Source organism: Vulpes vulpes, chromosome 8 (genome assembly GCF_048418805.1).
Source record: "Vulpes vulpes isolate BD-2025 chromosome 8, VulVul3, whole genome shotgun sequence".
In the NCBI taxonomy this organism is placed as follows: domain Eukaryota; kingdom Metazoa; phylum Chordata; class Mammalia; order Carnivora; family Canidae; genus Vulpes; species Vulpes vulpes.
Window position 1 is genome coordinate 91,835,264 of NC_132787.1, and position 12,306 is coordinate 91,847,569.

A 12,306-nucleotide genomic window follows, 5' to 3' on the forward strand; every position below is an offset into this window, starting at 1 on the left:
GAGATCATGACCTGAGCCACAATCAAGAGTCGGGGTTTAATTGACTGAGCCCCCCGCCCCCCAGGCGCTCTCCAATCATTTTAAACAGATGAGGAAATTGCAGCTAGAACAAGGTAAGAGATTGCCCAAAGTCACATCATTGGATGGAGATCAGAAGTGCAGGTTCAACCCCAAGCTTTGTTTTATGCAAATTGTGTCTCTCTTGCTGCTGTGGAAAAGAAATTGGTCAGGAAAGACTTCCCAGAAGACGAAGTGCCTGAACCGCACAAGCAAGTGGCAGGCCACCAAGTATAGAAGGGTGACAATGCCCTCTGGGCAAAGGCACAAGGACGCAACACGGCAGAGCCAGCGCAGTAAACAACACAGGGTTCTTCGAATGTGAGCCCCTTGTGGCCAAGGTCCAGCTCCTAGAAGGGGGCCTGGGGCTCAGCAGGGGCTGGGGAACTGCTGGAAGGACCGAGGGAGCGAGGGAAGGGAGCGGAACGCAGATTCTCCCCCGGAGAGTACTGGAGATGAGGCCGGGAACCGGGGCCGGGGCCGGGGCCAGAAGTCGGAGGGGCCCGCGGAAGAGGAGGGAGGGGGCCGCGTGCGAGTGCAGGGGAGACGCAGGAGAGAAGCAGCTGGAAGAGGTTCCAGGACATAAGACGAAGGCCAGAAGTAAACCGGGCTGGCGAAAGGGAAGGGCAGAGTCAAGAAACGTCTGGGAGTCGAGGTGCCAGGCAACGCTCTGCAGGGGAGGGGCGACCTGGGCGCCTGCACCCCTGCACCCCTGCACCCCTGCAAGGCAGGAGCAGCCGAGAGACGGAGGACGGCGCCTCGGCGGGAACGAGCGTGGGGGACGGTGACCCCGACCCGGCCAGGTGGGCTGCACCCTCAGCAGTCAGTCTTCGGTCGCGTGCCCGAGAGGGCGGGGCCTCCCGGACCGGAGGGGGCGGCAGCAACCTGCCAGAACCCCGTTAACAAAGGCAGGACTACAATTCCCAGCATGCTCGGGCCCGGTGGGGTGACGGCGGGCGGTGGCTGCGCCGCACCCGCCTGCTGGGCGCGGGACCTGGGTGGGCCCCCGAGCCCGTCCCCGGAGGGGTCTGCGGGGGAGCGAGCGGGCGAGGCGCCCCGGCCCCGCGCGCGCCGGCCGCGCCGGGCTCGCGCCTCCCGCCCGCGGCCCCGCCCCTTGCCCCACCCCAGCCGGGCGGCTTAGCTGGGGCCGCAGCGCGGCGGCAACATCACTCTCGCCGCCGCTGCTCCGCCCCATCCCCTTCTGTTTTCCTCTCTCATTCTCCGGTGGCAGCGGCGGGGAAGGTGGAGGCAGGGGCAGCAGCAGCCGCGCAGGCTGCGATGAATGATCCCCCGGCGCGGGGGGAGGACTCCAGGTGAGCCTCTGCCCTCGGGAGGACCGGGACCCCCGGCCGCCCAGGACCAGCGCCCCCGCCATGGATCCCTAGAGGAGGAGGAGGAGGAGGAGGAGGAGAGACAGCTTCGCCGCCCGCCCCCATCCCATTTTCCTCTTCCTTTATCTCATTGTTGCCGTCGCTGTTTACGGCGGCGCTCCCTCTGCCCCAGCATGGGGCGGGCTCCGGGCACTGCCGCTCGGCCGGCACGGCTCCCGCGGCTGCCGGGGGGCTCAGCCTAATTCCCCCTGCCCTGCCGGTGCGGCGAGGACGGAGGGCGCTGGAGGCCCGGACTGCAGCGGCGGCGGGGCCACCTCCCAGCATCCGCACCCTCGGAGGCTGCATGCGGATTGAGGAGCCGCGCCGCGCCTGGGGGCTGGGCCGGCCCCGCTGATCCCGACCCAGCCCTAGCCCTAGCGAGGCCAGCAGGACCGCCCAGGCTGCGGAGGGGCCCCGGGGGCAGGAAGGAAGGAGCAGCAAGATGGCCAGTAAAACCAAGGCCAGCGAGGCCCTGAAGGTGGTGGCTCGGTGCCGCCCCCTCAGCCGGAAGGAGGAGGCTGCTGGTCACGAGCAGATCCTGACCATGGACGTGAAACTGGGCCAGGTGACCCTGCGGAACCCCCGCGCTGCCCCCGGGGAGCTGCCCAAGTCCTTCACCTTCGACGCCGTTTATGATGCCAGCTCCAAGCAGGCGGACTTATACGATGAAACCGTGAGGCCCCTGGTAGACTCGGTGCTTCAGGGTTTCAATGGCACGGTGTTTGCCTATGGCCAGACGGGCACTGGCAAGACCTACACCATGCAGGGGACCTGGGTGGAGCCCGAGCTGCGCGGGGTCATCCCCAATGCCTTTGAGCATATCTTCACCCACATCTCTCGCTCCCAGAACCAGCAGTACCTGGTCCGGGCCTCCTACCTGGAGATCTACCAGGAGGAGATTCGAGACCTGCTCTCCAAGGAGCCTGGCAAGAGGCTAGAACTGAAGGAGAACCCCGAGACCGGTGTCTACATCAAGGATCTCTCCTCCTTTGTCACCAAGAATGTCAAGGAGATCGAGCACGTGATGAACCTGGGAAACCAGACCCGGGCGGTGGGCAGCACGCACATGAATGAGGTCAGCTCCCGCTCCCATGCCATATTCGTCATCACTGTGGAGTGCAGCGAGCGTGGCTCAGATGGCCAGGACCACATCCGTGTGGGCAAGCTCAACCTGGTGGACCTGGCTGGCAGTGAGAGGCAGAACAAGGCGGGCCCCAACACAGCTGCAGGGACCGCCGCGCAGTCCACGGGGAGTGGCGGCGGTGGAGGTGGTGGTGGTGGTGGTGGTGGTGGTGGTGGAGGTGGAGAGAGGCCCAAGGAAGCCTCCAAAATCAACCTCTCACTGTCTGCCCTGGGCAACGTGATCGCTGCTCTGGCGGGCAACAGGAGCACCCACATCCCCTACCGGGACTCCAAGCTGACCCGGCTGCTCCAAGACTCTCTGGGGGGGAACGCCAAGACCATCATGGTGGCCACTCTGGGGCCAGCTTCTCACAGCTACGACGAGAGCCTCTCCACCCTGCGCTTTGCCAACAGGGCCAAGAACATCAAGAACAAGCCCCGGGTGAACGAGGATCCCAAGGACACGCTGCTGCGGGAATTCCAGGAGGAGATCGCCCGCCTGAAGGCCCAGCTGGAGAAGAAGGGGATGCTGGGAAAGCGGCTCCGGAGGAAGAGCAGCCGCAGGAAGAAGGCTGTGTCGGCCCCGGCTGGGTACCCGGAGGGGTCAGTGATAGAGGCCTGGGTGGCTGAAGAGGAGGATGACAACAACAACAACCACCGCCCACCCCAGCCCATCCTGGAGTCAGCTTTGGATAAGAACATGGAGAATTACCTGCAGGAGCAGAAGGAGCGCCTGGAGGAGGAGAAGGCAGCCATCCAGGATGACCGTAGCCTGGTGAGTGAGGAGAAGCAGAAGCTGCTGGAGGAAAAGGAGAAGATGCTGGAAGACCTAAGGCGGGAGCAGCAGGCCACAGAGCTGCTCGCAGCCAAGTACAAGGTAAGGGCCCGGGAGAGCAGGGGTACTCCGGAGAGGCCCGTAGGCATCCAGGCTGGCAGGATTTTCTTTGAGGGTCTATGACCTGGCCTGAAGCAAGGTGTCCTCCTCAGCACAACACACTGCCCTCCTGCCAACCACTCCCCTGGAGCAGCCAGGCGAATTCCTGGGATTCTGGGCTGCCAGGCAGAGCCTTCCAGGAGCACTGAGGAGAACACACAAACCACACACACACACACACACACACATGCACACACGAAGCAAAGCAGGCAGGGAGTCTTTCAAGCCAATGAGCTTGGGTCGATCTGCCCCACTGCCTGTCAATCTCTGTTGGTGGCCCTCTGAAGTGTCAGTCAGGTCCTCAGCCTCATTTGGCTGTGGGGTCTCTTGCATGGCCTTCTCCCCTGGGAACTCCTCCCTCTGCAGCACCTTCACACCTCACACCATTTTAATGATACCTGACATCTGGATAGCACCTCCCAATTTACCAAATGCCCCACAGACGTGATCTCATTTGATCCTTAGCTATCCAGGGTACAGGTTCTTAAATCCCCGTTTTATAGGTGAATAACTAAGGCTCAGAGGTGACCTGACCATGGTTCCATCCTACAGAGTGGCAGAGCTGAGCTGGAACACATGGGCCTTGTGCTCTTCTGGGACTTGGATGGCAAGGCAGGACTGGGGATGGACCCTGCTCCCCACGAAAGCAGTCCGTGGGAACCATGCTGTGCAGGACCCAGTGCTTGGTAGCATTAGGAAGGAGATTCAGAGATCACAGAGAGGGTAGGGGAGAGTGCTGGGCTCTACCCTGGAGAACTGGAGTCTAGGCCCAGCTATGGTATCACTCATTGAGTGGTTTTGTGTAAGTTGCTTCCTCCTTTCCTCAAGCCTCAGTGTGGGGCTGAGGTACAGGGGCCCCTGCCAGGCCAGCCACAGACCTGGTAAATTTCATTGCTGCAGATGCCACAACTCAGTGTTCCAGGCATTTCCAGGTCCATGGATTTCTCAACACTGGGGGTGAGAGGAAGGACACAGGGAACAGGAGCAGATGACTTCCTGGGGAGAACCAAACATTGCTATTTTTTATGCCCTCACAAGTGTGCGGGCTAGGGAGCAGGGAACCCAGCCTGGGGAGAGAGAGCTTCAGCTGCCAGAAGACTGGGCAGATGAGCCGTATGCCATTGTCTGTGTTATGGGAACGTGCTGCTGCACCAGGGGCTCTGGCCTTGCATCTTTAATATTTAATTCACCTCCGTGAGCTCAGCAAGGGTTCTGCTGAGGTGATTCCTCAATGGATCAGGTGTCTGGCACCTTTGGGGCCATCCTGGAAGAAGCAAGATGTTAGCTGAACAGCTAGACTCAGCCCTCCCTGGGAGGAAAGGAATCCAGGCAATCTGGTGCTGTCCACTGGGAAATCTCACAGGGCCAATCTGTCATTGGTTTCATTACCAAGGGTACTCCCCTTACCCCTTACTTCCCTTCTCCACCCTCATTCCCCTTAAAGCTGAGAGGTAGTGGAATCTAAAACAGGAAAGAAGCACACTTCAGCCCTGAGGAAATGGGTAGAGGAGTTGATGTGAAGGATCCAGGGGATCCTTCCCATTGGGAACAATGGGCTCTCCCACTGCTGGGAACTGACTGGCTCCCTCAGTAAGATTCTTGGATCTAAGGCAATGTGGGGCACAGCTAATAGGACAACCAAGAGGTCAGGGCAGCCAGCACCAGAATTCTTATATTAGAGGCATTGTCCACAGAGCCCTCCTCAGAGCTGGCAGAGGCCCAGGGAAACTGAGGCCTGGATTTGCCCAGGTCCACACAGGTGAGTTAAGGAGATCCCAGACTCTCTATGCTTAATCCAGCCTCTTTCCATTTCTCCAGAGTCCCAATGTCACCTGTGCTACTTGATAATCAGAATAATTCATTTTTATGTAACACTTTGATGTCTTCATCTTGGGCAACCCCAAGAAATGGATATTACTGTTCCCATTTGACAGTTAGGGAAACCAAGACTGGGGAGGTTGAGTGACTATCTCTGTGCCCCCAGCTGAGTAGTGGTAGAGCCACTGGAACCCAGGTCTCCGAATGTTCCCAGACCTGTGCTCTTCCCAAGTCATCACTGCCCCTCCATGTTTGCTCACTGTGTGACTCAGGGCAAAGGCCTTTGCCTCGCTAGGCCTCAGGTTTCTATTCACCTAATGAGAAGTCTGACATATCTCCCTGGGGACTGAGTGAAATGATCATTATGTGCCAGGCATTCAGATGTTAGAGAGGGAGGGTGGGGGGGCTGGGAAATTCCAGGAGGGGAATGAGTCCATATCCTGTGACTTCTTGTCACACCCAGCCCAGGACAAACAGCAACAAGCAGCTCAGAGGGGAGCCTGGACAGAGGACCCCAACTTCTTCATACCCCACAAGGCACTGTCTGGTTCAGCATTGGATCTTTCTAGGATGGAGGAAACAATTTGAGGGCTCTTGAGGGATCACCAGGGTAGAGAGGGGAGGAGCACATTAGAGATAATCCCAGGCCAGCCTATTTCACAGGTTTGTGCCCAAGATTAAATGAGATCATTAGTAGGAGGGGGCATTTGAAATAAGTTGAAAGCACCAAATAAATGGAGAGGCATTAGCAGCCACAGGGTGGCTTCCGTCAATCAAGCAGGGGTCCAGTGATCTCGGGAACTGACATCTTTGTTGTTAGCTTGACTCTGTTCTCCGCGCTGGCCAATCTCAAACTGCTTCACCAACAGCTCCAGAAGCAAAGCCAGGCAAGAGGGAACCCTGGGTGGCGCAGCGGTTTAGCGCCTGCCTTTCGCCCGGGGTGCGACCCTGGGGACCCGGGATCAAATCCCGCGTCGGGCTCCCTGCATGGAGCCTGCTTCTCCCTCTGCCTGTGTCTCTGCCTCTCTCTCTCTCTCTGTGTGACTATCATAAATAAATAAAAATTAAAAAATCAAAGCCAGGCAAGAAAGATCTAGGAGAACTCAGAAGACGAGAGCTTGGGTCCTTCCTGGAAATTAACTGAGCTTTTGCTCCACAAACACAACACACCCCTCCAGTTCCCACTTCTGAGTTACAGCATCAGCTCCCCTAATCACCTCCCCCCAAACCCTTCTTCCAGCTCACACCACCCTCTGGGGGCAACTAAGCGGGAGCTGATACGACCTAGTGCCCTCATTCACTCTCTGACTCATCTTACAGCCTGGCTTGCCTGGCTTGCCTGCTTTTCCTGCCTGCCACCCCCAGGCTCCCCGTTTCCTTTGTTCTCCCCTCACTGTGTACAAACACCCTGCCTGTCTCCTTGGAGTCTCCTTTCATCTCTCCTTCCACATTCACTGTGGGCCTGGGGCGGGGGGGGGGGGGATGTTAGGGTGTGCAAATGTGTGAGGGCTTGTGATTGTGATCAGTGCCCTGTTTCTCACTAATCATTAGCAACCCTTACTCACGTGGTATCTCCAGGGGGTTCCATAGCGGGGTTAGGGGGTGCAGAAGGAGTCACAGACCCCCAAGCTGGGTCTGGGGCTCAGCAGACACAGTGAAACTCAAATGTTTGTGCACAGTGCACGTACCACAGTGGGGACTGGTGAAAGAGTGTGGATTGGTTGGGAGAAAGCCCACTTTACTCATATTTAATTGTGCAAGACATTTTCCTAAATGACTGCTTTGATTTTGAACTTTATTTTTTTGAGGGATTGGACCAGGTAATTTGTACAACTCAGATTCTAGATACTTAGAAGAAAAAGAAGAGTATCTAGGGAGGTCAGGGCTGCAGATGACACCGAAGGCTCCAACCTTAGAGAGAAGTAGAAGAGACACTGCCTGTTGATCCCCATGTAAGTAGGTCTGGAGGGAGAAGAGCAGGCGGGTCCTGGCTGGAGCCCAGCTCTGTCTGTGGTGGGTGTAGAAAAGAGACCCTGTAGAAGTAGCCCCCGCAGCCAAAAGGATGAGATCATCGCAGAGAATACAAACTGCATTGAATTTTCACTGTCTACTCTGTGGCTCCCTCTTCTTCCCCCCACCTCTGAGCATTGGGATTGACCATAAAAAGATACGCAAGAGGGAGTTTCAAGCCCCAGAAACAGCAGTAATCACAATAATAATGCTGTTTACTTAACACTTTCTACATGCCAGCCACTATGCTACATATTACATACAAATGATCTAATGTCACCCACACAAGCACCTTGTGGTGGTGTTACTCTTGCCATTTTATAGGTGAGAAAACCAAGGCCCATAGAGGTTAAGTAACTTTCCCAAGGCCTGGTGATTTGTATGTGGCAAATCTAATTAAGGCCAGGTTGGTTTAACACATTGATCTTCTTTTATGCCTAAAGATTCAGGAATATCATTTTGGAAACTGGTTGCTAGGAAGGTGGTGAAAATTGGCAGATGCTTGTGCCATGGAATTTGAGGTGACAAAATCCAATGGGCAGCTGGAAATGGATTGGTGGAGTTTAAGAGCAATCACAAGAGTAGCGATGGAGATTGAAGGGCCCATCTGTAGAAGAGAGCTCAAATGAGACCCACGCCTTCTGTTCTTGACACTCTCTCCCTCTAGTAAATGACTCTCCCAGGGTCTCCCATCCTGGTCTCTCTGCTGGCTGTGTTTTTTAGAGTGCTATATTTAGATCATGTGCCTCAGACATGGACAGGCCTGGGTTTAGTGACTTACTAGCTCTAAGACCTCAGTTACCTCATCTACAAAATGAAGTAATAACAGTACCGACATCGGTTCTATTGTGGGGATTAAATGAGATAATCAATGTTAAAGCACTTTGCACTGTTCCCGGCATGTAAGCGCAACTGTTTATTACAATCTAATGGACAGTTTCACTTGGCTTCACCTTCCCGATAAGTCAAAAACACCATGTTTTAGTCTGGCATTCAAGACCTACCAGAGACTGGCTGCCATATATCTCCTCAATATTGCCCACCCAAGCAAGCTACTCCAATAGGAGCACCTCACAACCAGCTGGTCTACCCCTATTTTTTGAACCTAATATGCACCTCACTGCCTTTCTGCTGATGGCACTCTTTTTATATCCTAGATTGTCCTGGTAGCCAGGAGGTGGGAATTAGGGGGGCAGACTAAGCTCAATATTAAGAACTTTTTTTTTAAAGATTTTATTTATTTATTCATGAGAAACACAGAGAGAGAGGCAGAGATGCAGGCAGAGGGAGAAGCAGGCTCCATGAGGGAGCCCGATGTGGGACTCAGATCCCAGGACCACGGGATCACACCCTGAGGCAAAGGCAGATGCTCAACCGCTGAGCCACCCAGGTGTCCCTATATTAAGAACTTATGGATACCTAGAAATGGGCTGCTTCTAGAGGTAGCAGGCTGCAATCCCTGGAAGTCCTCAAGGAGAAATGGAGTGTCAGAGTTGCTCTAAAGAGATTCATGTATCTGTAAAGCCATTGAACTAGATGGTCTTTAAAGTCTCTTCCTCCTAAAAGCCTTTAATTGTTAAAAATACTATTTAAAAAAAAAAGATTTTATTTGGGTAACCCCGGTGGCTCAAGGGTTTAGCGCTGCCTTCAGCCCAGGGCCTGATCTTGGAGACCCGGGATCGAGTTCCACGTCGGGCTCCCTGCATGGAGCCTGCTTCTTCTCCCTCTGCCTGTGTCTCTGCCTCTCTCTCTCCCTCTCTCTCTCTCTCTCTCTCTCTGTGTGTGTCTCTCATGAATAAATAAAATCTTTAAAGAAATATTTTATTTATTTATATGAGAGAGAGAGGGAAAAAACACAAGGGTGGGGAAGGGCAGAGGGAGATGGAGAAACAGGCTCCCCACTCCCCACGGAGCCCTACATGGGGCTCAATCCCAGGACCTGAGCCAAAGGCAGATGCTTAACTGACTGAGCCTCCCAGGTGCCCCCAAAATACTGTTTTTTTAGAGCAAAATATAAAATACTCAGTTTATCTTTTTGAAAGTTAAGATAAGAGGGTTTAGATTTTAATGTATATGTTCAATCAATAATAAAAAAATCATTTTCAGCTTTCTCTCATGGCCAATTAGAGAAAGACAATAAGACAAGAGAGAAGAGAATAGAGAGAAAAACAGGAAAGAAATAGAAGGGGACAGGGAAGATGGAAGAAGTGGAGTTATATAAAGGCAGGGAGGGAGAAGGAGGGAGAGGGTGGGTAGAGGAGTGAACAGCAGGGTTTCTGTGGAGAAGAAGCTCCAATAGGAGAAAGTGCTGTAGAGGACAGTTAATACTCATCGCTGGCAGTGTGATCATTTAACAGAACTATCACGAACTGGGGGCATTTTGTAATATAAAGATTTGACAGGCAGGAAGCATTTAAGACCAATACATTTCCATCAGAGATTTTGGGCTTCAAGTTACATCGAGGCTCTGCAGGCCTTTTGGTCCAGTGTTGGGTTTCTCCCAATATGCGTTGGCTGGGGGAATGTATTATAAATTGCCCTTCGTCATTTCCAGCCCCCAGATAGCACAAGACTGGATGAAGTGGCTGTGATAATGAAAGAAAACATTATTTCTTTGTGTTCTGAGGACTAGAGGAAAGGCCTGGAATTCAGCTGGAGAAGAGCACCCTTCTCCCGCCATGCCCTGCCAGCCCATTGCACTTGGTCAGTCTAGCGCATTTCTGGAGCCTTCTGGGCCTGAGAGCTGCTGAACCAGGTGGCCTGAAAAAATAAGAAAATGGTCCCTCTTCCCACAAATCCAACCCTTCAGCCCTGCACACTGTGCAAGGCATCCCCGTATGCTCGAAGTTCATAGGGCATCTACTTTTATGGTTTGGTGGATCTAGAATTTTTAACATCCTGAGAAATTCCTGGGTATTAACTCCTGGTCAGACTAAAGCGGTACTTCTTGGTTGTCTCCCTTTCCTGCCAGATGTACTCAGCAGAGGAGGACCAGGCCCTGGGCTGGTCTGTTTCTATAGCACTAGGTACTGGACCTGCAGGCTTTCTCCTTTTTCGAGATGAACCCACAGAATAGTAATGGCAACAATAGTAGTGATGATGACAGCTACAAATTTTTTTTAGTGCATGTCTAACGCCAAGCAGGCTGCTGTTTTCTTTATGTGCATTGTTCTTCCTTAATCACCATGAAGTACTACTATTTTTAAAAATATTTTATTTATTTGACAGAGAGAGAGAGCACAAGCAGGAGAAGCAGCAGAGGGAGAGGGAGAAGCCGGCTCCCCACTGAGCAGGGAGCCGGATGCAGGGCTTGATCCCAGGACCCTGGGACCATGATCTGAGCTGAAAGCAGACACTTAACTGACTCAGCCACCCAGGTGCCCCAAGTAGTACTATTTTAATCTCCTTGTGACAAATGAGGATCCACATACCCAGGAAGTGTTAGGGCCAGAATAGAAGCCCCCGTCTGCCTGACTCCAGAGCCCATGATCTTCACCTCCACACTATAATACCAACCTTGGAAATGAAGGATTCATGCCAGATCCCCGGCTAATAGGCCCCAGTGGGAGCTCTTGTCTGCTGAGATGCTTAACTCAACCCATCTCTGTCCTTCCGTATGATGCAAACCCCCAGCCTCTGACTCACCTAGCTCCATCCATTCATATAATCAACAAATCTTTTTGTGTACCCATGACCAAGAACATAAATCTGTAGGTATAGTTAACAAAGTCTTCAAATTATTTCAATATCTGGAAGAAATGAGAATTCACTACTAGTGGTTATTTCTAGGAATTTTAATGGGGAAGGGAGCTTTCAATTTTCACTTTGTACTTTTTTTTACTTTTTTTGCTTTTACTGTAAGCATATATTATTTTGTTAAATAAAAACTAATCTAAAAAAATTTTTTTTAATCTAAAAATTTTAAGAGAGAAAAAAATATAAAAGAAATGTGAGGGATGCCTGAGTGGCTCAGTGGTTGAGCATCTGCCTTCAGCTCAGGGCCTGATCCCGGGATCTGGTATCGACTCCTGCATCAGGCTCCCTGTGAGGAGCCTGTTTCTCCCTCTGTCTATGTCTCTGCCTCTCTCTGTGTGTCTCATGAAAAAATAAATAGAATCTTTAAATAATAAAATAACTAAAATCTTTTAAAAAATGAATAATTGAGGAAGATCCATGATTGATAATAATTCTCAGTGATACCCAGTTATTGGCAATCCTGTGACCTTGGACAAGTCCCTTCCTCTCCCGGGGACTGTAAGAAATGATCAGTAGATGATTCCTTGCTTTCTGCACCATTTGCTGATTCACCTGAGAAGCAACAGGTTAGGACCCCAGGGTTAGAGGTCAGCCTGAGTGATGGACAGTGGGAATTGGAGAGGAATGACCAAGCATTGCCTGGGAGCTTCAGGCCATACGAACCCAGATGATCCACCCAAGCTCCTGGGCCCTGTGCCTAGGCTGTCAAATGCTGAGTCTGCACTTCATGCCTCCTTATGTCTCATCCAGTTCTGACACTGTGGCATCCTATTGTCTGGCTGGAGGGAAATAGGGGAGAAGGAGGAAGTAGGGATCAGATCTGAGGCACTCGTGGTTTTCTCACTGAAGTGGATGGGCCAGTTTTTTTCTTCCTGCTTTTCTCTACTGGGCATCCTTACCCTGCCCAGAACGAGGCTGCAAGTGGAGTCCAGGTCACCGCACTCCCCAGCCAATATGTTTCCTGATCCTGAATTGTTTTCTTTTGATGAGAGAATTCCTAGCATCCGAGAGACTGATCATTTCTGTCACATTTCGAGACATCCAAGGAGATTCAAGGCAGGAAACAGCCTGGGTCTCCTAATTTCTGTTCCCCTAAGGCAAAGAATCCCTGAAAATAGCACTGTCCTTCCCTCTACCATTGCCTCTTTTGTTTCGTTTTCCCTTACTGCTGGCTCCTCAAGATCTACAACCAGGGAGCCCCAAAAAGAGAAATAGGTCTTTGACAGTCAGCATGGCTAT

The 12,306-nt window shown here is 52.7% G+C and overlaps 1 protein-coding gene across 2 annotated transcripts in view; it reads left to right on the plus strand.

Moving 5' to 3' along the window:
* The first annotated feature begins 1,110 nt into the window (after positions 1 to 1,110).
* KIF3C (kinesin family member 3C) overlaps positions 1,111 to 12,306 on the plus strand; it is a 38,125-nt gene continuing 26,929 nt past the window's right edge. The window contains exon 1 of one of the 2 annotated variants that reach the window (XM_025983977.2): positions 1,111 to 3,426. In XM_025983977.2, the coding sequence (XP_025839762.1) occupies positions 1,870 to 3,426 (1,557 nt within the window). In that variant the 5' untranslated portion in view covers positions 1,111 to 1,869. The remainder of the gene's footprint in view (positions 3,427 to 12,306) is intronic. The other variant, XM_025983978.2, reaches the window with a different exon arrangement.